Source organism: Larus michahellis, unplaced genomic scaffold (assembly GCF_964199755.1).
Source record: "Larus michahellis unplaced genomic scaffold, bLarMic1.1 SCAFFOLD_515, whole genome shotgun sequence".
In the NCBI taxonomy this organism is placed as follows: domain Eukaryota; kingdom Metazoa; phylum Chordata; class Aves; order Charadriiformes; family Laridae; genus Larus; species Larus michahellis.
This window is the reverse complement of record NW_027436286.1, coordinates 640-25756: the sequence shown is the minus strand read 5'-3', so window position 1 is coordinate 25756 and position 25117 is coordinate 640. Positions and strand designations below refer to the sequence as shown.

At 67.8% G+C, this 25117-nt stretch overlaps 3 protein-coding genes across 5 annotated transcripts; 1 reads left to right on the top strand and 2 right to left on the bottom strand.

Annotated features, from left to right (window-relative positions):
- Positions 1–120: 120 nt before the first annotated feature.
- On the top strand, positions 121–2481 carry LOC141737182 (uncharacterized). The gene is given in 5 exon segments (XM_074571825.1): positions 121–260; positions 1304–1385; positions 1532–1893; positions 1895–1986; positions 1988–2481. Coding segments are annotated over 4 exon segments (882 nt in total). The 5' UTR covers positions 121–260; positions 1304–1309; the 3' UTR covers positions 2340–2481.
- A 1235-nt stretch (positions 2482–3716) lies between these two features.
- On the bottom strand, positions 3717–7183 carry PFDN5 (prefoldin subunit 5). The gene is given in 8 exon segments (XM_074571826.1): positions 3717–4005; positions 4102–4174; positions 4176–4208; positions 5066–5140; positions 5285–5316; positions 5625–5673; positions 5676–5729; positions 7001–7183. Coding segments are annotated over 8 exon segments (468 nt in total). The 5' UTR covers positions 7073–7183; the 3' UTR covers positions 3717–3925.
- A 347-nt stretch (positions 7184–7530) lies between these two features.
- ESPL1 (extra spindle pole bodies like 1, separase) lies at positions 7531–21376 on the bottom strand. Of its 3 annotated transcripts, none has more exons than XM_074571823.1 (31): positions 21193–21376; positions 20132–20232; positions 18928–20031; positions 18613–18717; positions 18301–18430; positions 17936–18072; positions 17515–17708; positions 17096–17338; positions 16740–16884; positions 16388–16532; positions 16154–16293; positions 15910–16044; positions 15710–15829; positions 15401–15572; positions 15064–15192; positions 14792–14948; positions 14360–14469; positions 12872–14001; positions 12453–12795; positions 12178–12315; positions 11246–11459; positions 10946–11130; positions 9808–9935; positions 9596–9718; positions 9364–9519; positions 9106–9276; positions 8903–9007; positions 8664–8776; positions 8494–8577; positions 8204–8368; positions 7531–8096 (listed from the first exon to the last, which is right to left on the bottom strand). In XM_074571823.1, the coding sequence occupies exons 1-31, from the start codon at positions 21341–21343 to the stop codon at positions 7895–7897; spliced, it is 6675 nt and encodes a 2224-aa protein (XP_074427924.1). In that variant the 5' UTR covers positions 21344–21376; the 3' UTR covers positions 7531–7894. The 3 variants fall into 3 exon arrangements, with proteins under 3 accessions (XP_074427924.1, XP_074427922.1, XP_074427925.1); XM_074571821.1 differs by having other exon boundaries at positions 7739–8096; positions 8664–8779; XM_074571824.1 differs by lacking the exons at positions 20132–20232; positions 21193–21376 and having other exon boundaries at positions 7739–8096; positions 8664–8779; positions 18928–19128; positions 19266–19390.
- Positions 21377–25117: the final 3741 nt, after the last annotated feature.

Below are 25117 nucleotides of genomic sequence, written 5' to 3'. Positions count from 1 at the left end.
TGAGAGGGAAGGGGGGGATGGGTCGGGGGGGGACAGGATTTGCAGCCCCCGCCCCCCCCCAAGTCCTGGGTGGTGGCAGATGGGGAGGGGGGAGCAGACTTGGGGGGGAGGAATGAGGCGGGGGGGCCTCAGCTGCGGGGCTGTAACTGCCTGTGTCCGTGTCCCCCCCCCAGATCTCGGGGGGGCAACGGCAGGGCAGAGGCGCGGGACTGAGTGCGGAGCAGCAGCGGGACCCCCCCGACCCCCCCCCGGGAGCCCAGGTAACGTGTTGGGGGGGGGGGATGGGGTGCAGGGGGATGAGGGGGGCGCGAGGGGATTTTGGGGGGGGCAGAGTGGGATTTGGGGGGGTACAGGGGGATTGGGGGGGGCAGAGTGGGATTTGGGGGCAGTATGAGGGGATTTTGGGGGGGGCACGGGGGGATTTTGGGGGGACAGAGTGGGATTTGGGGGCAGTATGAGGGGATTTGGGGTGACACAGCGGGATTTGGGGGTATTAACAATGGCATTTGGGGTGACGTGGGATTTTTGGGGTGACAGCGGGATTTTGGGGTGTTACAAGGGGATTTAGGGTGTCACGGTGGGATTTTTGGGGTGACACAGCAGGATTTTGGGGCATTACGAGGGGATTTGGGGCGACACAGTGGGATTTTGGGGCGTTACAAGAGGATTTGGGGGTGACACGGTGAGATTCGGGGTGACACAGTGGGATTTTTGGGGTGACAGCAGGATTTTGGGGCCACACTGGGATTTGGGGCATTACAAGAGGACTGGGGTGACACAGCGGGCTTTTGGGGTGACACGGGGATTTTGCAGTATTACAAGGGGATTTGGGGTGGCACGGTGGGATTTTGGGGCAGTACAAGTGGATTTGGGGTGGCACGGTGGGATTTTTGAGGTGACAGCAGGATTTTGGGGCGACACGGTGGGATTTGGGGCAGTACAAGGGGATTTGGGGGCGTCACGGTGGGATTTTTGGGGCAACACAGCAGGATTTTGGGGTGTTACGAGGGGACCTGGGGGCGACACGGTGGGATTTTGGGGCGTTACGAGGGGATTTGGGGCATCACAAGGGCATTTGGGGGTGTCAGGGTGGGATTTTGGGGTGGCACAAAGGGACGTGGGGACACGGAGGCTCCCGGCACGCTCCGGTGCGGCCCCGAGGGGGGGCAGGAACCAGCCGTGGCGCAACAGGAAAGGAGGTGACAGAGCCGAGAGGAACCGGGGCGGTTTGGGCAGCCTGGGGGGGGGGGGGGGGTTTGGGGCTCACGGGGGGGGGCGCTCAGGACTCCCCGCTGCCCCCCAGGAGCCCATGGAGCCGGAGGAGCCCTGCGTGGTGGAGCTGCACGACTCGGACGAGGGGGACATGGTCCGGAGGGTCTACATCGGTGAGGAGGGGGCGATGGCGGCGCTGGGGAGGTGGGGGGGGGGGGACACCCATCCCTGTCCCAGGGCGGGGGGGGTGTGTGTGTGTGTGTCTGTCCCCAGCCCCCCTCCCCAGCCTCTCTGTGTGTCCCCCCCGTCCCCCCCGCAGCTGACGACGGCATCGTGAGCGACTGCGAGGACGAGGTGCTGCCCCACGAGATCATCCAGACCGTCATCCCCCACAGCCCCCTGCCCCCCAAAAGCAAGAAACGAGGGGGGCAGCCCAGCGCGGGGGCCGCCACCTCGACGGGGGGTTACGGCGAGGAAGAGGAAGGAGGGGAAGGCGGGGGGGGCCGCCACCGGGGGGGTCGCCAGCGCCCTTTTATCTGCAACGAGTGCGGGAAGAGCTTCAGCCACTGGTCGAAGCTGCTGCGGCACCAGCGGACTCACACCGGGGAACGGCCCAGCACCTGCGGGGAGTGCGGCAAGAGCTTCAGCCAAAACTCCCACCTGGTCCAGCACCGGCGCACCACACACCGGGGAGAAGCCCTACCGCTGCGGGGACTGCGGCAAAAGCTTCAGCTGGAGCTCCAACCTCATCCAGCACCAGCGCATCCACACCGGGGAAGCCCTACCGCTGCGGGGAGTGCGGGAAGAGCTTCACCCAGAGCAAAAACCTCATCAAACACCAACGCACCCACTCCGGGGCTCGGCCCCACCGCTGCGGGCAGTGCGGCCGGGGCTTCGCCCAAAGCACCAACCTGGCCAAGCACCAGCGGGTGCACGGGGCCGGGGGGCAGCCCCCCGCCTGCCCCGAGTGCGGGCAGAGCTGCCGCGACGGGGCCGAGCTGGAGCGGCACCGGGCGCAAGCCCACGGGCACGAGCCCTTCATCTGCGTGGAGTGCGGGGAGAGCTTTGCCCGCAGCGCCACGCTCAACCGCCACAAGCGCGTCCACAAGCCCCTCTTCGTCCGCTGAGAGCCGGGGGGGACACACGGACTGAGCCGCGGGCAAGGGGACGGGGTGACACTGAGCTGGGGACACACGGACTGAGCCGCGGGCAAGGGGACGGGGTGACACCACGCCAGGGGACACACGGACTGAGCCGCGGGCAAGGGGACGCGGTGACACCACGCCAGGGGACACGCGGACTGAGCCGCGGGCAAGGGGACGCGGTGACACCACGCCAGGGGACACACAGACTGAGCCGCGGGCACAGGGACGAGGTGACGCCAAGCTGGGGGACACACGGACGGAGCCACGGGCACAGGGACGAGGTGACACCGAGCTGGGGGACACACGGACGGAGCCACGGGCACAGGGACGAGGTGACACCGAGCTGGGGGACACACGGATGGAGCCACGGGCACAGGGACAAGGTGACACCAAGCTGGGGGATACACAGATGGAGCCGCAGGTACAGGGACGCAGTGACACCGAGCTGGGGGACACACGGACTGAGCCGCAGGTACAGGGACAAGGTGACACCACGGCAGGGGACACACGGACGGAGCCACGGGCACAGGGACAAGGTGACATGAAGCTGGGGGACACACGGACCGAGCCGTGGGCACAGGGACAAGGTGACACTGAGCTGGGGGACACACAGACGGAGCCATGGGCAAGGGGACAAGGTGACACTGAGCTAGAGGACACACGGAGCCACAGGCAAGGGGACGAGGTGACACCACACCAAGGGACACACAGACAGCTACAGGCAGGGGGACGAGGTGACACACGGACGGAGCCACAGGCAAGGGGATGAGGTGACACATCATCAGGGGACACACGGACGGAGCTGTGGGACGAGGTGACACCATACCAGGGGACACACGGACGGAGCCAGGGGGAGGAGGTGACAGCGAGCTGGGGGACACATGGACAGAGCCACGGGCACAGGGACGAGGTGACACCGCACCAGGGGACATGGACAGAGCCACGGGCAGGGGACCGAGGACACCGGACACTGTTGTGCTTCACGTGGCCCCCCCATGGACACTGGCTGGAGCTCGGTGCCCCCGCATGGGTTGGGCCCTATAGATAGCTGTATATAGCCCGGGGGGGGGGGGGGGGGCATGGGGGGGGGGGGCACACATAGGGTAGAAGCCAGGGGGACACTCGACAGCCCCCGTGGGAGGGGAGGGGGGAGCGCGGCCGGGGGGGACCCTTGGCCAGGAAATAAAACTCTTCTCTGTGGGGGAACGTGGATTTTTTTTCATCTTGGGGTAAAAAAAACCCATGGGGGGAGGAACGTGGGGGCTCCCAGGGCTGGGGAGGGAGGGGGGGGGGGCAGCGGGATTCCCGGGATACGCCCCCAAACTGTGCCTGTCCCCCGTCCCCCCCATCCCAAAAGCACCAGAAGGAACATTTATTCCGCGCGGCGGCAGCAGCGGGGAGCTGCCCACAACAACGGGGGGGCTGGCGACGGCGCAGCGGGGACGGGACGGGATGGCGGGGGGGGGGGGGGATAAACCTGGACCGGGAGCGAGGTGGGGGGCCCTCCAGTGTCCCCTCGCGTCCCGGTGGCGATGGCGAGGAGGGGGGGGAGCCCCCGAGGCCGAAGGCTACGCCTTGGTGGTGGCACCTTGCGCGGCGCCCAGGGCCGTCAGCTGCTGGATCTTCTGGCTCATCATTTCCACCACGGCTGCGGGGAGAGAAGGGGCCGGGGAGTCACCGGGGGGGGGGTGGGGGGTCACAGAGCTGGGGGGGGGGGGGGGCAGGGGGGGGGCCGGGCGCTCACCCTGCTTCATGGCGTGTTTCTCCTGCAGCGCCGGCTGGATCTTCTCCATCTGCTTGGTCAGGAAGTCGATTTTTGCGTTTGAAAAAGTCTCGGGCGTCATCTGCTGTCTGAGGGGGGGTGGGAGGGGGGGGGCAAAAGGGAGAGGGGGGTTAAGCGGGGGTGGGGGGGCAAAAGGGAGGGGGTCGAGGGTGGAAAAAAAGGGGGGAGAAGCAAAAGGGGAAGGAAGGAAAAAAGGGGGGGGAGAAAAAAGGGGGGGGGAGAAAAAAGGGGGGGGGAGAAAAAAGGGGGGGGAGAAAAAAGGGGGGGGGAGAAAAAAGGGGGGGGAGAAAAAAGGGGGGGGAGAAAAAAGGGGGGGGAGAAAAAAGGGGGGGGAGAAAAAAGGGGGGGAGAAAAAAGGGGGGGGAGAAAAAGGGGGGGGGAGAAAAAAGGGGGGAGAAAAAGGGGGGGGAGAAAAGGGGGGGGGAGAAAAAGGGGGGGGAGAAAAAGGGGGGGAGAAAAAAGGGGGGAGAAAAAAGGGGGGGAGGAAAAGGGGGGGAGGAAAAGGGGGGGAGGAAAGGGGGGGGAGGAAAAGGGGGGGGAGGAAAAGGGGGGGGAGGAAAAGGGGGGGAGGAAAAGGGGGGGGAGGAAAAGGGGGGGGAGGAAAAAAGGGGGGGAGGAAAAAGGGGGGGGAGGAAAAAGGGGGGAGGGAAAGGGGGGGGAAGGGAAAAAAAGGGAAAAAAGGGAAAAAAGGGAAAAAAGGGAAAAAAGGGAAAAAAGGGAAAAAAGGGAAAAAAGGGAAAAATGAGGGAAGGGGGCAAAAAAAGGGGGGTGGGGAAGGAAAAAGGGGTGGGGAAGGAAAGAGGGGAGATAGACAGGGGGGAAGGGGGGGCCTCTGTGCACAAACAGGGGGTGCTGCCCCCCCCCAGGGAAGGCCCCAAGCCGCCCCCCTCTGCCGTGGGTGGTGCCCCCCCCGGGTGCCCCTCACCTTCTCCACGTAGTAGCCAGTTCCCACGTCCACCAGGACCCGCTCCGTGTCCGACAGCTTCCCGGGGACGTACATCTGGTAGGGGGGGGGGGTGGTCAGGGAAAACAGGGAACCAGGAGTGGGGCTGGATCCCGGCACCGACGGGGGCTACTGGGGGCTTACTGGGGGCGCTGGTTTGGCACCGGCAGCCCCGGGGAGGGGGGGAGCAGGAAAGGATACGGAGCTGGTGAGCGGCACCAGGAGGTCCTTCCCTGTGAGGAGACAAGCAGAGGGGGGTGAGGGGAGCGCGCGGGGACGGGGACACCTTGGGGGGGGGGGGGAACACCTGGGCCACCCCAGCCCCCCCCCCCCGTGCCCCCCCCCCCCAGCCTCCCTACCAGGCACAAGGTGCCAGAGAAGGGGCCCGAGGGGGCTGAGTCAGGGCAGGGCTGGGTATGTCTCATCCCTGGTGGGCCAGGAGCCATCCTGGGAGGGGGAGAGGGGGGGCCCAGGGCTGGCAAGGCCAAGGCGGGGGGCACTGGCCCCCCGGGGGGGTGGGGTGGGGGCCCCCCCCGCTCACCCTCGTTGCTCTTGCTGAGGACGCTGAGACAGTCCCCGGGCCTCCACGTTACTTGGTCTGCACCACCTTGAGCTGGGCGATGGAGGACGAGAGGAACTCCACTTCCTGGGGGGGTCAGGAGCCGGTGGGGGGGGGGGACACCCCGTCAGCACGGTGGGGGGGTGTCCGTCAGCCCCACAGCCCTCGGTGGGGGGGGCCGGGAACACAGTGCCGGGGCAGCTCCAGCCTTGTCCTGTCGTCCCCCCACCCCAACCAGCACCCAGTTTGTGCCCCAGGGCACAGGCTGGTCTAGGGCCACCCCCCCCCAGTTCCACCCCAGTCCAGCCCCCCTGTCCCAGCCCAGTCTGGCCCCCCCCCAACCCAGTCCGGCCCAGTACATCTCCCCCCCACACACCCCCCGGTCCAATCCGGCCCCACACATCCCCCTCCAGCCTCCACAGCCCCAGTCCACACCCGGCCCCCAGCCCCACAGGGCCCCACACATCCCAGTCTGACCCAGTACAGCCCCCGCCCAGCCCTGCCAGGCCCCACACATCCCCCCCCAGCCCCACAGGGCCCCACATATCCCCCGCCCCCCCCCAGCCCAGTCTGACCCAGTACATCCTCCCCCAGCCCCACAGGGCCCCACACATCCCAGTCTGACCCAGTACAGCCCCCGCCCAGCGCTGCCAAGCCCCACACATCCCCCCCCAGCCCCACAGGGCCCCACATATCCACACACACACACACACCCGGCCCTGCCAGGCCCCACACATCCCTCCCCCCAGCCCCACAGGGCCCCACACATCCACATACCCATACCCCCCTGGCCCTGCCAGGCCCCACACATCCCTGCCCCCAGCCCAGTCTGACCCAGTACATCCCCCCGCCCAGCCCTGCCAGGCCCCACACATTCCCCCCCAGCCCCACAAGGCTCCACACAACTCCCCCCAGCCCTACCAGGCCCCACAACAACCCCCCAGCCCCACAGGGCCCCACACACCCACACCCACACCCCCCCGGCCCTGCCAGACCCCACACATCCCTCCCCCCAGCCCCACAGGGCCCCACACATCCACACCCCCGGCCCTGCCAGGCCCCACACATCCCTCCCCCCAGCCCCACAGGGCCCCACACATACACATCCCCGGCCCTGCCAGGCCCCACACATCCCTCCCCCCAGCCCTACCAGGCCCCACAACAATCCCCCAGCCCCACAGGGCCCCACACATACACACCCCCGGCCCTGCCAGGCCCCACACACCCCTCCCCCCAGCCCTACCAGGCCCCACAACAACCCCCCAGCCCCACAGGGCCCCACACATACACACCCCCGGCCCTGCCAGGCCCCACACATCCCCCCCCAGCCCACAGGGCCCCCTCCGGCCCGGCCCCACCTGGTCGAGCTGCCCCTTGAGCAGCTCCAGCTGCGGCAGCGTCAGTTCCCCCACGTTCACCGTCTGCGCCATCTTGGGCCGCCGAGACGCTCTGGCGCCTCCCGGGGGCCTCTCGCTGCCCCCGCCCCCACAGCGCCCCCTGGCGGCCGGCGGCCGGCACCGCCCCGGGGTCCCCCCCAGGGAAAGGTGGGGGGGGGGTGTCCCCCAGGGAAGGGGGTGTCCCCCCCCAGGGAAAGGGAAGACACCCGAGGTGTCCCCCGCCAGGGAAAGGGGTCCCCCCCCGAGGGGCAGAGGCTGCAGCCGAGCACCGACACGGGGACCCACCCTCAGCAAGGAGCGTGCCCCCCCCCCCCCCCCCCACCGGGGACTGCTGGGGTCCCCTCCCACCCCAAAACCCGGGGTGGGGGGGCTCTGGGTGACCTCCAGCAGGAGGGCAGGGGGCAGGAGCCTCGGGAGTCTTCCCCAGGTGGGGGGAGAGGGGAGAAGTGGGGAGCAGGAGACACAAGGCGGGGGGGGGGGGGGGGGGGGCTAAGTCAAAAGGCAGCAGCTTTATTGTCAGAAAAGAGGGAAATAAAACCAGGTGCATAAACCAAAACAGACTAAAAGTGGGTGCAGACACTGGCACCCCCACACCCCCCCCCCCCCAACCCTGCTCTGTGTCCTGGCGTTGGAGAACCGCTCCCCCCAGCCCTCACTGCAGCCCCCAGGGACCCCCCCCCAGCCCTCCCTGGGGGCAGATAGGGACCCCCCCCCAGCCCTCACTAGGGGGGGACGAGGGGGATCCCCCAGCCTTGCTGCAGGGAGCAGGGACCCCCCCAGTCCTCACTGGAGGCAAATAGGGAAGCCCCAGCCCTCACTGGGGGAATAAGGGACACCCCCGCCCCCCCCCAGCCCTCACTGGAGGCAGACGGGGAGCCCGTAGGCGACGGGGGCGGCCCCAATGAGGTGTTTGAGGCGGGGGGCTTGGCGGGCCTGGGCGACGTAGGCGAGGAGGGGGGCCCCCGAGCCCCCCCGCAGCCAGCCCTGCAGCAGCGCCTGCGCGTAGCGGTCGATGTCCCGGTCCGTCACGTCCCAGAGGTTGCCCAGGACGAGGGGGCTGAAAGGCAGGAGGGGCGTCACACCCCCAAAAAAACCCCAGGGATGGGTATGGGACACCCCCCACCCCACCCCAGGCTAGGGAAACCCCCCCCCCCGGGGGCTCACCAGCCGGCCATGATGTACTTGAGGACGATGCCGGAGCCCTCCAGGTTGCCGCGGACGGCGAGCGCGGCGCTGCTGCAGCCGAAGAGCAGGGCCACGGCGCGGCAATCCAGCCGGGCGATGGTCTGGCCGTCCAGAAAACGGGCGCCCGCTCCGTGCCCCGCGTAGCTGCAGGGAGAAACATTCCACCACCACCACCCCCCCCCCCAGCCAAAGCAGGGTGAGCTCCAGCTGCCCCCACACCCGCCCCCCCACCCCACGGGGTGTCCCCAGGGAGCCCCGGTGACACTCACATGTAGAGATCGTGCTCCAGCAGAGCCGCCTGCATCTGCGTAGGGCTGGGGACGGCGCCGGTCACCCCCCTCCAGCCGGGCTCGCTGCGGGAGAGGGGGTTAGAAGGGGTGGGGGGGGTGGGGGGGGGTACAGCCCCCCCCGCCAGAGCCACCCTGAGCTCCGCACCCACCTCTCGAACCAGCCCCGAAAGCGCTCCTCGGTGCCCAGGAGGTTGCAGTGGGGGTTGAGGACGTAGAAGGTGCTGCTGGGGTTGACGCCGCGGCTCAGCACTGACCCTGCGCGCTGCTGGAGGGAGCAGGGACGGGGGGGGGAAAAGGAGCGAGGGTCAGCCCAGAGCCAGGGTTTGGGGGATGCCCCCAAATCCCAGGGGGGCTGGGGGAGGCAGGGTCCCCCCCCGTCTTCTCTCACCGCCTGTGCCAGGGAGTAGCTGAGCAGGAAGCGCAGGGACGGGAGGCGGGTGACGGGCACAGCCTTCAGGCAGCCCATGCTCTCCCAGGGCAGCTTCTGCAGGTGCTGGGAGGAAGAGGAAGGCATGAAGAGGAGGAAGCAGGGCCGGGAAGCGATGAAGGAGCAGCAAGGGGTGGGGGGGGGGGGGGGGAAATGTGTCTCACCTTATCCAGAACCAGGACGAGGGATCCGCTGGGCTGCGCGGGGCAGGATCTCTGCTTTTCCACCGCCTCCTGCAAGAGGAGCTGAGCCTGGCGGGGCTGCGCGGGGCAGAGGCCGAAGGCCAGGGCTCGCACGTCCTCGGGGGCGAGGAGGGGAGCAGCGTTGAGCAGCACCTGGTGGGGGGGGGGAAAGGAAGCGGGGGGTGAGGGGTGGCAAAACAAGGGGCTCGGCTCCCCAAACGCCTGCCCCAAGCCAGGCACCTTGAGCAGGGCGGGATGGGGGTGGCTCCAGCCGCAGCGGCCGAGCTGGGGGTGCAAGAGGGCGACTTCCTCGTCCAGAGCGGGCTGGGGGGGAGCGGGGAGCAGGGCCCCCCTCCAGCAGCCCAGCACTTGCGTCTCCAGGGTCTCGATGAGGCTCTGCAAGAGACGAGGGAGTCAGCGGTGGGGTGCGGACCCCAAACCCTCTCCCGGCTGTGCTCCCCCCGCCCCCAACCTTCATCCTGTGGTCCAACTGGGAGCGGCGCAGCCACCAGTCCTGCTTGTCCGTGCAGCCGTTGGCTTCCTTCTGCTCCTTCAGGATGGCCTCGAAGTCGCTCAGCACCGAACGCAGTGGGACCTGGAAGAGGAAAAGAGCCATGACACAAGCCCCGAAGGCTGGGGTGGGGGGCGGGGGGGGCCCACTCCTCGCCCACCCCCTGCCCTCACCTTGCCGAGGGCGGTGGGGATGCGGATGCTGAGGGGAGCCGCGTCCTTCTCCAGCCGCGTCAGCAGCAGCGTGTCCCCCGCCGAGCCAGGCTGGACGCCGGCCAGGGTCAGGACACAGACGGTCACCCCTGAAAGTCACAGCCGGACCTTAAGGACAGCCCCGAGGCCACCACGGGTCACTCGGCACCCCCGAGGTGGCCCCTTTCCAAATTATCCGTGTTCCCCAGGGATCGGTGTTGGGTCTGGCCCAATATCTTCATCAGGGCCCCGGGGGAGGGGACAGAGCGGCCCCCCCCGGCACCTTTGCTAGTGAAACGCCACTGGGAGGAGCGGGGGACACACCAGTGAGGCCGCGCCACCACCCAGCGAGACCCGGCCAGGCGGAGAGCTGGGGGGAGAGGAACCCCGGGAGATGCAGCAGGGTGCTGCGCCCGGGGAGGAAGAACCCCCCGCACCAGTACGGGCCGGGGGCTGAGCTGGGGGAAGAGACCCGCGAGTCCTGGGGGACAAGTTGCCCGTGGGCCAGCAAGTGTCCTCTCATGGCCAAGAAGGCCTCCTGGGGTGGCCAGGGGCGCGAGGGAGGTTCATCCTCCCCCCCCTGCTCTGCCCTGGGGAGGCCGCGGCTGGAGCGCCGGGGCCAGTTGGGGCTCCCCGGTTCCAGAAGGACGGGGAAGTGCTGGAGAGAGTCCAGCGGAGGCTACGAGGATGATGAGGAGCTGGAGCATCTCTGTGCTGGGGAAAGGCTGGGAGCCCCGGGGCTGTTCCGCCCGGAGAAGAGCGGGCTGAGGGGGGATCTCATCAACGCTCAGCGAGAACTAAAGGGCGGGGGGCAAGAGGATGGGGCCAGACTCTTCTCAGTGGTGCCCGGGGACAGGACAAGGGGCAACGGGCACAAGCTGGGACATGGGAAAATCCATCTCGACACGAGGAAAAACTTCTTTGCTGGGAGGGCAGCGGAGCCCTGGCACAGGCTGCCCAGAGAGGGTGCGGAGTCTCCGCTCCGGAGAGATTCCAACCCAGCTGGATGCCTCCAGGTGTCCACCCGGCTCGGGGTGACCCGCTCGGCCATCGAGTTGGACCAACAACCTCCAGAGCTCCCTTCCAACCCCGACCCATTCGGTGATTCTGTCATTCTTACCGGCGGGGATCTGCTGCAGCTGGGCGCGGAAGGCGTCCTGCTCCCCGCACCCCAGCCCCGCCGCGCTGAACGCGAAGAGTCTCTGGAGCTCGGCGAGGTGACGGCTGCGCTGGGCAGAGCTCCCCTCCCGCAGGGAGAGCCCCCGGAGCTGCTCCGCCACGTCCCCCGCCGCCTTCTTCTCTTTGCTGCGGAGGGAAAGGAGAATTATCACCCCAAAAGGATCACCTTTGATGGGGCTACGGTGGTGCTGGGCGAGCCCCTTCTCCGTCGCGCGCTGGGAGGGGACGCCGAGGGACTCACTGGATCTTCCTGTGGATGACGCTGAGCAGCTGGTGGCGGGTGGTGACGGAGACGGACTCGGAGAGCAGGTAGGCAGTGGAAAGGGGGTCCTGGTTGCCCAGGCCCAGGGCCAGGAGGCGGCAGAGCTGGCTGTAGAGCGCCCCAGGAGGGCAGTGGCTGACGAGGTTGAAAGCCTCTTTCAGGAGCTCGAGGACGGTGTCCAGCGAGGGGACGCCTGGAAGGGACAAAGCAGCAAAAGCCCGGGGCAGGATCAGGCAGGGAGCCCTCGGGGCAACGCGGCGAGGGGAGGGACGTGGCGTCCCCGGTACAACCACCGGTTCCCAGTCCAAAACCAGCACCCCCAGGCACGGAGCAGCCTCACGTCACCCTTGGCCAACAGCCTGACGCCCACCCAGCCGCTCACCCAGGAAAGGAGGAGGAAATAGGACCAAAAAACCAACCCCCTGTGGGTGGAGATAAAGACAGGAGGTCGCCCACCAGCCAGAACAAACCCAGTTTGGGGGAAAACAAACTCGTTACCAATTAAAATAGATTTGGGTCGTATCCAGCTGGCGGAAAGTTAAGCCCCGTCCCTGGAAACACCCCAGGCCGGGCTGGACGGGGCTCCGAGCAACCCGATGTGGGTGAGAACGTCCCTGGCCACGGCAGGGCCTTGGACTAAAAGGGCTTTAAAGGTCCCTTTGACCCAAACCCTTCTATGAAACACGAGACAAAAATTAAGACTCCTTTCCCCGGCGCCAGGGAGCAGCCCCTCCTCCTCCTCCTCCGCGGGTTTCCCCTCTGCCCGTAGAGGGTTTTTTTTTTTTTACCCATTTTAAATACGTTTTTATGTTGCTTATACGTTATTTAAATATGTTTTATGGCAGAGGTGCCACCCGCTTCACGGACAGCCTCAGCTTTAGCTTTCCGCCCCCACCGTGCCGGCTGCTCACCGCCAGCCGCAGGCCAGGGGGAGGAGAGGGTCCCCTCTGCGGGCAGGGGGTCCCCGCTGTCGGGCCACCACCGCGCTGCCGGGCCATCCCCGATGTCCTCCTGCTCCTCCTGCCTGCACCGGGGATGCCGTGTCCTGCCTGCGGAGACGGACAGAGGCGCCTGGTCACCGGAGCGGTGGCAACGGTGGGGACAGCCCGATGCAACCGCTTTGGGGTGCGTGAAGGTAAGACACCCCCCCGCCACCTCCATCAATCCCTGGAGTAGCCCAGCTCACCTGGGGCTCCCTCCTTTTCCTCAGAGGCCCGCAAGACCTCGAAGCTGAGATCAAGCTCTTCCTCCACCTTCTCTTTCTCCTCTTCCTCGATGGCCCTCAGAAGCTCCCGTTCCTCCTCGGCTCTCTTGCCGGGAGCCCTGCGGGTCGCCCGCTCCCTTTTCTCCTCCGTAGCCCTGGCTCGGCGGGTGCCCGGCCACCCTCTCCGGGGCTGGGCACCGCCGCACCCCATAGATCTGGGGGACAGAGCTTTTGGGGCACGGGATGGCTTGCGGGTGGTGGCGGCGGCAGTCGGGGTCAGCCCTGCTTCAAGACCCTCCACGTCGCTGTCATCGCTGAACATCACCTAAAGAGAAGGGACAAGGGGGTGTCAGGGCTGTGCCGGGCGCGTTGGGTGGCCCCTCACCCCCCTCCCCACTCACTTTTAGGCGAGATTTGACTCTCCCTGAGGCTTTGGGGGCTCGCAGGAGCCGGGACTTGCTGGCTGGTGGGGAGGACTCACTGAAGATGGTGAAGGGAGTCCTGGAAGCAGGGGCTGCGCGCGCCCTGGCGGGGGGACGGGATTTCTGGCAGGGTGTGCAGGGCACCGTGGCCGGCCGGATGACGATGGGGGGCACCTCGCTGTCCGAGTCACCCAGTGCAAAGATGTCATCGGCGTTGGGGACAGACAGTGGCTTCGCTCTCTGGTTCTTCTTCACTCTGGGCTTGGGCACGGCGGGGGCCAACGTGGGCTTGGTTTTGCGCTTTTGGTGTTGAGCCTTGTCCGATTTGAGGGTTTGGGGCACAGTCGCCTCTTTGGGCTCTGCCGGAGGCAGCACGGGCAACTGCAAGGTCCAAGAACTGGCAAAGACGCCATCCACGGAGTCCCCGTGCTTAGAGGCCAGGCGGCAAATGGTAGCCATGGCTTTGGTGAGCAGCAGGCTGGCCCTGGAGACCTCCAGGTTGGGCAAGTGGGGTCTGCAAGACGCCAGGAAGGTCAACCCCGTCTCCAGCTCCTCCTGCAGCTCCTCCGCCAGCTGGGGGCTGGCCAGGCTCTGAAGGGCCAACGCGGCGTAGCCGGCGGCCACCAGATCGTGCAGCAGCTCCAGGGCGGGCAGGTCCCGGCCGACGGAGCTGCCCCGCAGCTTGTCCCGCAGCAGGGCGGCGAAGCGGGCGGCCACGGCGGCGCAGCGCGGCAGCACGGCGTGGATGAGAGCCAGCCCCTCGGCCGCGCTGCCCGCTGCCAGCTCGTTCCGGGCGCAGGAGAGGAGCCAGCGCAGGCAGAGCGCCGAGAGGGCCAGGTCGGAGCAGAGGCAGCAGGGGCAGGTCGCTGGGTGGGCGAGGAAGGCCAGTCTCTTCCTCTTCGGGACCTTCAGCTCCGGTGAGGCCATGAGAGCATCCGCCTTCTCCACCCCGCTCGCTGTGGGCACAAACTCCAGCTCGGGGCCTTTCAGGAAACCGTCCTCTTCGCTGGGGGGCTCAGAGACAGGGTCCCGGGGCTTCTTGTCCTCCAGTTTGCCTTTCCTGGGCAGAATTTTCCTCTGGCTCTTCTGCTTCTTGCTGGTTTTAAACTCTGCGGGCAGAGGGGAGGGTTGTTCCAGCATCCTCCCTGCGCAACCCTCCCCAGCTCCCACTGAGCCAGCCCCAGAAGGGGTGCGGGAAGCCGGACCCAACACTCCCGCTCTCCCAATTGCGTCTTTATGGGATGGAAGAGTCGCTCGATGAACCAAAACCTGGCTGAGAGTCACCCCCCATCTCTGCACCCTCCTGGGTGATGGGGATTGGCTGCCCTGGCAGCGTCTGCGCGAGACAGATCTTTCACCCCAGCCCGAAAGCAGGCGCAAAAGGGGCACCTCCAGCACTGCCTGGACTCGGGGCTCACCTCAGCCCCCGTCCCATTCCCCTCCTCCGACCCTGGAGCGGGGACTCACCTGTGTCGGACTCCAGGAGGAACAGAGCCTGCTGGAGGTCGAAGTGGCTCAGCTCCAGCTCGCTCTGCTGCAGCTCCAGCTGGGCCTTCAGCACCAGGAAGGAAGCACACCTAGGAGGGGGCGGGGGGGGGGGAAAAACCAGCCCTCAGAGCCCCCCCCCAACACCCACCGCTCCATTCCCGGAGCCGTGTGGGAGGGAGGCAGCGAGGAACGGCCTCGCGTCTGACCCAACGAGCCGAATTCATGGGATAACACACCCCCCAGAGCAGCTCTTGGTCCAGAGCGAGCCAAGAAGGGACCAAACCCTCCCTCCAGGGCCAGCTCCCCACCAAGGGACACAGATGCCAGCGTCGCCCGCAGCCGCAGGGGACCCAAGCACCACCCAAGAGCAAGGCCAGGCTGTTTTTCCCCCTCCCTCCATGGTCAACTCACCACCGGATGGCTTGCAGTTTCATGGCCAGCTTGACGGCCTCCAAGCAGAAGGCTTTGGCTTTACACACCACCTCCAGCCTGCTGAGGAGGGCCACCAGGTGCTCCGAGCAGGCCAGCATGTCACCCAGCACGTGCCACTTCAGCAGCACGTTGTCCCCTACGAGGCGGGACGGGGAGGTGAGCGGAGCTGCTCCTCCCAGAGAGGCAGGCGAGGAGCCTGACTCTTTCCGGAGGAGCGGTTGGGTTTCGGTCCGCGCGAGGAACCGGCTCACCATAATCCACAAACTGGGCGTCGGAGGCGGTTGTCTGACAGCCCAGCACGTTGCCGCCCATCAGCAGGAGGATAACGCCGCGGAAGAGCTTGTGGGCTTCAGCGAGAGCCGTCTCGGGCGTCCTCCACCCTGTGGGAGGGCAGCCGTGGGTATCGGCACCGACCGAGACCCTCCCCAGCCCCAGCACAGAGCCATTCCCCAATGTTCCCTCTCCTCACCCCAAAAACGGTCTGGTTCGGAGAAACCCAGAGGTGAAATATTTGCACAGAGCTTTGCCCACGACCCCTGTCAGCCTGCCCAAACTGGGAGGGTTTTAAACCCCGCCTTGACAACTCACCTTGTCCGAAAATCCGCTGCCGGAGCTCCAGCGAGAGGCAGGCAGGGGGGAGGCTCAGGTAGACGGCCGCCAACCGAAGAACGTGGGCTCGCAGAAGGTACCAGACCTTGGTGATTTTTTGCAGAGCCGGGTTCTGGAGCACCCCCAGCAACAGGGCGAGACCCTCCTCAATCTGCAGGGGCAGAAAAACGTTCTGTCCCTGTGCCCAAGGTCCCCAGCGAGAGGTACTGTGACAGCCAGAGCTGCTGCAGGCTCCTCTTACCTTCTGACACTACTTCTGAGGCAGAAAAGGGTTTTTTGGGGCCTTACCCGGCGGTTGACGCAGCAGAGCTGGCTGCGGAGCAGGAGGCAGGTTTGCTGCAGCAGAAGGTAGGAATCGTTGCTGCTGTCGGCTTTCTGCAGGCAGGACTCCGTCTCCTCCAGGAAAAGCTGGAAACACAGACGCCGGCATGAGGGCTGCAGCCTCAGGGATGGTCCGAGCTCGCCCCGTGGCCCCTTCCCTCCCTTACCTGGGCGTAACTGGGACATTCCAGCTGGAAGAGCAGCTTGGTGACCTGGCAGAGGGCACCGGCCGTGCCCAGGCTGTCCCCGAGCGCGCTGCACAGGGCTCTGACCAGCAGGTAGCTCTCCATGGCCTGCAAGGGCTGGGGGGCAAGGAAAACCCCCGAGGATACACTCAGACACCCCCCTCAGAGGGACTCTGTGCACCCGGGGAGGCTGCCACCCCCCCAGCCGCCCCCCCAGCCGCGTTACCTTGACCATCAGCTTGTAGAGCGCTGCCAGGAGGTGCAGGGAGGCCACGGTCTGCTCAGGGCTGCGCACGGCTGGGACGCCCGGTGTCTCCAGGAGCTGCTTCCACAGCATGAAGGCATCATCCAGGCTTTTGGAGAGAGCTGAAGGGACACCCCGGGTCTGAGACACCCCAACACAACACCCAGAGCTCCTGCAGAGCCTCCTCAAAGAGCCTAAACCTGCCACGGTCCTCACCGGTCTCTGTTGCCAGGTTGAAGGCGATGCCGTCGTACAGGAACCTGTCCTCCAGCAGCCTGCCTTCGTAGTTGAGGTCGTTGGGCTCAAAGTCATCCAGGTTTTTCACCCCCTGAGCTTTGGCTCTCTGGTCCCTCTCGATGCTCTGCAGCGGTGGGGAGAAGGCTGTTAACGCTTTAACGACGCACGTTAAGGGACACCATGGGGTTGCCAGTGGGGTCCGTGTAGCTTTTGGTGGCTGCGGTGCAGCGCTGAGCGTTGACGGCAAGGCCGAGGGCACCACACACGTGCGCGGAGCCCCGTGTTTCCAGATCGGGACCTGTTTTGGCACCCCACAGCCCCCTCCCCACACCTTCTCCAGCTTGGACTCCAGGGTGCAGATGTAGAGCCAGAGCAGAGCCTGCGCCCGGTCGTCGAGGAGCCGGTCCCGGTTCTGGGCGCTCCTGGGCACCAACTCCAGCAGCCTCAAGGCTTCGTGGACCGAGTCCAGGGAGGAGCTGCCAGAGAGAGGGATTAGAAACAGCCTTCTGCCCCCAAAACCCCCCGGCCATTTTAAGAGGAGGGACAGATACACCCCAGGACCCCAAACGGAGCAATAACACTCCAGATTCTTAAAACTCCCCCCCGCTGCCCCAAGGGCCCTCAAATGCTCCCCGGGGACTTTCAGGGACACAGGGAGGTGATCACGATGTGCCGGCATTCACCCACCACTCCGTCTGCTGGGCGTAGCTGCGGTAGCACAAGACCTGGGCCAGCTCCGTCAAGCCGACGGCTCGTTCGTGCAGGCGGCCGCTCTCCTCCGAGCAGATTTCCAGCAGGTCGCAGAGGACGTTGTAGCGTTCCTGCCCTGTGTCAGCTCGGACGGTCTTGTAGGCCTTTAACTCCGCAAAGAGGATGGTCACCAAGGTCTCCGTGTCCAGGTTGTGCCCCTCCAAACCTTCCTTCAACGTCCTGGGGGGGAAACGGGAGCTGTAGCAGGGGGGTTGTGGGGCCGGGAACATCTCGCAGGGAGAAACATCATCATTTTACCAGCTTGGGAACCGCAGCTCTCAAAAAAAAAAAAAAAAAAAAAAAAGAAAAAAAGAAGCATCCACCCCCCACGCACTGGGCAACCTTCCAGGTCTCACCGTAGCCGTGACTCCTCGTTCCCCTGTTTGGCAGCGTCTGTTTTGACTCTGACCCAGAGGGAGACGGGCTCTGCCAGCAGCTCCCCGACGCGGCCCCGCAGCGCGACCAGCCACTGCACCACGCACTCCAGGGCTCTCTCCACCCGCCCCAGCTTGCGGTAGTTTTCCACCTGCAGCCTGAAGCATTTGTGCAGCTGCGGGGAGAGCGCAGAGAACCGGCTTCATCACCCTGCAGGACCGAAACCCCTGCCTCCCGTGTCCCCTCCCGCAGCCCCCTTCCCCGCCCGGGCGAAGGGAAGACCTCGGAGCAGGGAATTGGGGAGCAACAGCTGGTCCCATCCTCTCCTTTTCCTGCCCGGCACCGGCATCAGAGAGTTGGGTTCAGCCCCGTTTCTGCCAGAAGCGTCAGAGGAGCGCTCACCCGCTCCGGGGGGATCTCGGGACACGCGTAGGCATCTGCCGCCTGCAGCCTCGCGCAGAAGAGCTCGCAGACAGCGCTGGCCTCCTCGTGAAGGTTCTGGTTGTAGAAGATGTAGCCCAGCTTGAACGTGCATGACGCTGCCATGAGCAAAACCCAAATATTAGAGATGCGATGGAGACAGAACCGCCCGCCTCCTTGTCCTGCCAGGGACCGTCACCCTCTGCCCCGGCCCCACCGTCCGCATACTTTGCGACAGCAACCCCCCCGGTTGCTCCCCGGGGACACAGACAGTGAGCTCCGTGACCGTATTCAGCCCGAGCCGGGGCTGTGGAGCCAGGTTTAGTGCCACCCGCCGTGGCACTGACCAGTGACATCGAGGTACTTGGCTCGCTCGCTCTCGGGGAGCCCCTCCAACGCCTCCAGCATCCAGGCCACGCTCCTCCTGCAGCCCATCGTCAGCTGCTCCAGTCCCAGCCAGTCCGATGTTTGCGATGGCTGCGGGCAGAGGAAGAGGGTGGCTGACAAGAGGCCGCCGGGCACCCCTAGGACACCCTCCGGGGTGGCTCGGGCAGTCCCTTCCAACCCCAACGTGCCACCTCTGAAGGGAGAAGCCACCCAGAACCTCGAGGGTCTCACCCACCCCCAGGGCGGGTGACCGTCCCTTCCACCACCAGTACCTGGGAGCACTGGAAGGCGTCGTAGGCCACGCTGGCAAAGAGCTGGAGGCTGTGGTAGAGCAGCTGCTTCACCATGAGCTTTTGTTTGACACCATCAGGAGGAACCTGCAGAGGGGAAGGAGGGAGAAAAGTGGCGTTTGTGGGGCCCGGGCAGCACCGTGTGCTGCTGCTCAGGACGGGGACGGCAGAGAGGGACACTCTGCTGATAGATTAAGGGGAGCATCCAGCCCGGAGCAGGGTTAGGAATCCTCCAGCTGCTGAGAGGCTCTGACAGGCCACAGTACGAGGTCGCCCCGTGCCCAGCCCCACTCTTACCCTCCGCAGCAGTCGGTGCAGGACACGGTAGTGCCCCTCGGTGAAGGCGCAGAGGCTGAGTACGTCCTCCCGGCCGAAGGGCTGCTGCTTGCTCCTCTTCACGTACTCACCAAGGGAGGAGATGAGGAACTGGCAGCTCTCGGCCAGCACCCTGAGGAACAGCTCTGAGGCCTCCATCACCGCTCTGAGAGCCGCCGCCGCCTGGGAGAAGGGTGGCCCCGCAGGGCCAGTGCTCTTGGCCAGCACCTGGCTCAGCTGGACCCCAGCCTCCAGGAGGGACAGGGGGTCACGGAAAGATTTTGCAGAGCCGCCTGCGGTCCCCAGAAATCCCCTCGCACCCTTCACTGCCTCCTCAGCCTCCCTGTACTCTCCGCTCTTGCAGAGATGCCGGCACTGCTCCAGGGTGAGCTCAAAGAAGCAGAGGGATTGCTGGAGGCTGGGCGGCTCCGTCACCTCCTTTCGCAGCGCCGCGAGCAAACAGTCCCCAAGCTGTCGGCCCAGGAAAGATGAGGATGACGTCTGCTGGGCTTCATACAAGGCAGCGGCGGCAGCCGCCTGCTGCGCCGTCTGGGAGGTGAAGAAGGGGGGCTGCAGCAGCGTCAAGGCTGCCCCGTCCTCCTCCAGCAGCAGCAGGAAGCGCAGGGCTCGCAGACGGACCAAGAGGATGCCTCTCCCCTCCTCCTGCGGCCGCTCAGGCTCAGCCAGGGCGTCTGCCCCTTTCCAGAGGACGCTGAAGCTGCTGTAGGTGATGGCCGTGAAGTCCTTGGAGGGCACCTGGCCGGGGCGGTAAGTCAGTAGCCGGGCACGGAGGAGATTGGCCACCCTCCAGCAGGCTTCGCCGCTCCCCCGCATGGCCGCGTTCCTCAGCAGATGGTACAAGATCTTCTCCAAGTAGAGGGGAGCCGGTTGTGGCACGGTGGACAGGTAGCCCTGGCACGCTTCCTCGGCCAGGGCCACCAGGCTGGTGGCATGTGCCGGGGAGCCCCCGGGCTGGGCCATGCGCTCCACGCAGACCCGCAGCACCCTGTCGCAGACCCGGCGCCGCTGCAGCCGGGAGGCCTGGCTGGTGCTGGAGGCGTCTCCCGGGGAGCAGCAGAGGCATTCCTGAGGAGGGGAGGGTGTCAGACACCTGGCACCCACCCTAGGGGAGGGTCGTCCCCACTCTGTGGGGCCGGCAGCGGAGCCCCCCCGGTCCCCGGCTCACCTGTAGCTCGGTGAGCAGCTCAGTGATGCCCTCCCCACCCTCCATCGGGGCGGCAGGATCAGCTCCTCTGGGGGGCTTCATACGCGACACCAGGCTGGTGACTGGGGCGGGCAGGGAAAGGTGTGAGACCCCCACAGCCCCCCCCCTGCACCAATGCTTGCAGGCAACTCTCAGGCCCCCCTCAATGCTCCCAGCCCCCTCTTCTCCAGCCTCTGGGAGCCCCCAGCCCCACCCTCCAGAGCCCCCAGTCCCAATCCCTGGCCCTTCGGGGGATGGCAGCCCCCCCCCAGCCCCACTCCCTGCCCCCCATTGAGGGACAGCAGGCCCCTCCAGCCCCCTTCTTTGGCCCTCTAGGGTTCACAACCCCCCCCAAGACCCACTCATCAGCCCCTTGGGTGAAGGCAGCCCCCCCAGCCCCACTCCTTGCCCCTCTCTAGGGCTCACAACTCCCCCATCCCCACTCTCCGGCCCCCCCTAAGACATACAGCCCCCCCAGCCCCACTCGCCGTTGCCCTGGAGGGCTCACAGCCCCCTTGGGGCCTGGTCTTGCCCCCTCAAGTTTTCCTCCCCGGGGCTTGCAGCCCCCCCACCCCACCCCAGCCCTTCTCCTGGCCTCCCCCGAGGGCTCTCCCCCCCCAGCCCCAATCCTTGCCCCACCTTGGGGCTCACAGCCCCCTCCAGCCCCACTCCCCAGCCCTTCACGGCCCCATTGCGGTCTGGTTTCCCCCAGGCCCGCGGCCTGCAAGTCTCCCCACCCCACCCCAACCCCACTCTCCGGCCCCCCCAAGGGCTTACCCCCCCCAACTCCACTCTCCAGCCCCCCTAAGGCCCACAGCCCTTCTCCCCCCGCCCCAAGGGCTCACACCCCACAACCCCACTCCCCGGCCCTTCACGGCCCCGTTGCGGCCTAGTTCCACCCCCCCCCGCGGCCCCTCTCCCGGCCCCCCCGAGGTCTCACACCCCCTCAGCCCCGCTCCAGGCACCCCCAGAGCCCGGCGGGCCCCCCTCAGCCCCGCTTCGGGTCCCCCCACCCCGGGCCCGGGGCCCCCCCGCGGCCTCACCCCGCTCCGCCGCCGCCGCCGTTAGGTGCAGGCCGCGCCGCGCGCCCCGTTCAAACCGCCCCCGCAGCCAATCAGCGCGCGGCGCCGGCCCCGCGCGGGGTACGCCGGGAGTTGTAGTCCTCGTCCCGGGCGGGGGGGTCGAGCTGCGCATGCGCACGGCGCCTCGGGCGGGGACGGGGGCGTCCCTGCCCCATAGATCCCCCCCCCCGCCACATAGATCCCCCCTGTGCCGCCCCCACAGCCCTGCCCCATACACCCCCCCCCCCGCCCCATGTCTCCCCCCACAGCCCAGGGCTCGTAGGGGATTAGTGGGGGGGGTCACAGGGGCACGTGGGGCCGATCCTGCGCTGTGACCCCCCCCCCCCGAGCCATTGGAGCCCCCCCCCCCGCTGCAAATGCCCCCCCTGCGGTTGTACAACCCCCCCCAGTTCCTGTGCCGACCCCTCCCCCCCCCCCCCAATACCCCGGGCGTGGTGTAAATGCCCCCCCCCACCGTGCAAATGCCCCCCCCCAAGCACTTGCCCCCGCCCTTGGGCAATTACCCCACCATGCAATTGTCCCCCCCTTTGCAACTGCCCCCCCCCGTGCAAACGCCCTCCCAGCCTCACACAGCCCGGGGGAGGGGGGGGGAGAGGGAGGTCAGCCCCGCCCGTGCCTCAGTTTCCCCACCTTGCGGGGGGGGGGCCCCATACTCACCGCTGGTGCCGGCCCGGGGGGTCCCCGGGGGGGTTGGGGCGGCCGGGCCCCCCCTTCACTTGATGCTCAGGCGGGGGCGGCGGGGGCGGCAGCAGCGAGGGGGGGCACAGCAGGGCGGGGGAGGGGAGCAGCAGGGCGGGGGGTGCCATTGAAGGTGACAGGGTGGGGGGCAGCAGCAGGGGGGGGGGCAGCAGGGGGGGTGACACTGGGGGTGACAGGGCGGGGGGTGACAAGGTGGGGGGCAGCAGGGCGGGGGGTGGCACTGGGGGTGACAGGGCGGGGGGTGGCACTGGGGGCAGCCTGGGGGGGGACACGAAGGGGGGTGACAGCAGGGGGGGGGGCAGCAGGGGGGGTGACACTGGGGGCGACAGGCAAGGGGGCAGCAGAGGGGGCAGCAGGCGGGGGGGCAGCAAGGGGGGGGGCAGGCAAGGGGGCAGCAGGGGGGGCAGCAGGCGGGGGCGGCCATGGGGAGCCCCCCACGGCGGTGGGGCCGGGGTCCCGGCCAGCCCAGCCCCATGGCGGTGCCGCCCCCGGGCCCCCCCCCGCCCGACCCGGGGGATTTGCGGCCCAAAGCCGCTGAGCGGGGAGGGGGGGGGGCGGGGGGGGGCAGCGCACGTGGCAGCACCCATGGGTGCGGGGGTGGGGCCGCTCTGCTGCCCCCTGCACCCCCCCGCACACGCGGGTCACCCCACGGGGGGGGTCCTGGGGGGTCCCGCTGCCGCCGATGGGGCGGGGGGAGCGAGGCGGGGGGGGGGGGGGGGGGCGTGACACGGGGGGACACGGGGGACGTGGGACATGGGGGGGGACATGAGGGATACGGGAGATGGGGGGACATGGGGGGGGACATGGGGGACATGGGAGATGGGGGACACGGGGGACGTGGGACATGGGGGGGGACATGGGGGACACGGGAGATGGGGGGACATGGGGGACACGGGAGATGGGGGACACGGGGGACGTGGGACATGGGGGGGGACATGGGGGACACGGGAGATGGGGGGACATGGGGGGACACGGGGACATGGGGGGACACGGGACATGGGGAATATGGGGGACGAGGGGACGTGGGTACATGGGGGGCACAAGGGACGCGGGGGACAAAGGGTCATGGGGGGACAGGGGACATGGGAGACACGGGGGGACACGAGGGACGTGGGGGGACATGGGGGACACAGGGGACACGGGGGAGATGAGGGACACGGGGAATATGGGGGACATGAGGGACATGGGGGGACACGGGGTCTTGGGAGGGGACAGGGGACAGGGACGTGGGGGGACACGGGGACACGCAGGGATGTGGCACGGGTGGGACATGGCGGGACACAAGGGCCCTTGGGGGACAGGGGACACGGGGGGGGGACACGCACAAAGGGGGGGGGGGCAGGGGGTGCCCGGGGGGGCTTTGGGGTGTCCCCGGGGTGTCCCCGGGCTCTGCCACCCGTGTGCCAGCGTGTCGCACGGAGCACACGTGTCACCAGCCCGTGTGTCCCAGCGGGCCGGGCGCGTGTGCGGGGTGACACGGGTGCCACCCTCGGCGTGCAAACGTGTCACCCGGGACACGCCAGGGGTGTGCGAGGCGTGTCACCCAGGACACGCCATCCAGGCGTCAGGGTGTCACCTTGGACACGCCACCTCGGTGTGTGTCACCCGGGACACGCCATGCACGCGCAGGCGTGTCACCCTGGACACGCCACGGAGGCATAGACGTGTCACCCAGACACGCCACGCGTGTGCAAGCGTGTCACCCAGGTCACACCATCCCAGCCTGTCCCTCGCCACGCGTGTCCCCGCCACGCGTGTCCCCGCCACGTGTATCCCCGTCCCCTCGGGGAGGTGGCAGGGCTGTGCTGAGCCGTGTCCCTGCCACGTCCCTGCCACACCTGTGCTGTGTCCCTGCCACGTCCCTGCCGTGTCCCCACTGTGTCCCCACCGTGCCAAGCCGTGTCCCTGCCGTGTCCCTGCCGTGTCCCTGCTGTGTTGAGCCATGTCCCTGCCACGTCCCCGCTGTGTCCCTGCCATGCCGAGCCATGTCCCTGACGTGTCCCTGCCATGTCCCTGCTGTGGCAAGCCATGTTCTTGCCGTGTCCCTGCCATGCCGAGCCGTGTCCCTGCCATGTCCGTGCCATGTCCCTGCCATGTCCCTCCTGTGTCCCTGCCATGTCCCTGCCATGTCCCCGCCGTGCCGAGCTGTGTCCCTGCCATGTCCCTGCCGTGTTGAGCCGTGTCCCTGCCATGTCCCTCCCGTGTCCCTGCCATGTCCCTGCCATGTCCCCGCCGTGCCGAGCTGTGTCCCTGCCATGTCCCTGCCGTGTTGAGCCGTGTCCCTGCCGTGTCCCTGCCATGTCCCTGCCGTGTCCCCGCCGTGCCGAGCTGTGTCCCTGCCGTGTCCCCGCCGTGTCCCCGCCGTGCCGAGCCGTGTCCCTGCCATGTCCCTGCCGTGTCCCCGCCGTGTCCCCGCTGTGCCGAGCCGTGTCCCTGCCATGTCCCCGCCGTGTCCCCGCCGTGTCCCCGCCGTGCCGAGCCGTGTCCTCGCCGGCGTCGTCCTGCGGTTTGGGAAAAAATGTGGCGGGTTCGGGGGCGGTGTCACAGGAGGGAGCGTGCAGGGCCCTGGCGGGGCACACGCACACGCACACGCACACGCGTGCACACACGCGACGCACACGCGCCCACGGCCACGCCAGGTGAGCGGGGGGGGGCCGTGTGTGAGTGTGAGCCGCGGGGGGGGGGGGGGGGGCGTGAGCACACGCACACGTCCGGGGGAGCGCGGGAACGTGCGTGGGAGCGGCCGCGTCCCCACACACACGCGTGTGCCCGGGGGCGGGGGGGGGCGGGGGGGGGGGGGGAACGACACACACGCACCGGTGCGTCTGCAAACACGCGTGTGAGCCGGCACACGCGTGTCAGGGCGCGCGACGCCACGTGTGCAAGCGTGTCGGGGTGTGGGGGGGGTCCCACCCGGTGACAAACACCCCCCTCCCCACACACACGCGTGTGCCCCCCCCCCCCCGGCCAGCCCCTGCCTCAGTTTCCCCGGGAGGCCCCGGAGGGGAGGGGGAAGGGGGGGGGGGAGGGGGGAATGGGGAGGGGGGGGGGAAGGGATGGGGGGAGGGGGAGGCGCGGCAGCCGCTGGGCTCATGGAAAAAGTTTGGGGTGGAAAATCCCCCCCCCTCCGCGCCGCCCCCCCCCCCCCCCCCCCCCCCAGCCGCTCAATGGCCGCTTTGTTCGGGCC

Bases quoted from the DNA above. Each gene is read 5' to 3' on its own strand.
- ESPL1 (XM_074571821.1), bottom strand. From the start codon at position 21,343: ATGCGCAGCTCGACCCCCCCGCCCGGGACGAGGACTACAACTCCCGGC. The intron at 15,193-15,400 runs GTGAGTTGTCAA...GCCCTCCCACAG, and splicing joins GCAGCGGATTTTCGGACAAG to GGTGGAGGACGCCCGAGACG. The intron at 9,008-9,105 runs GTGAGACACATT...TCTTCCTCCCAG, and splicing joins TCGTCCTGGTTCTGGATAAG to CACCTGCAGAAGCTGCCCTG.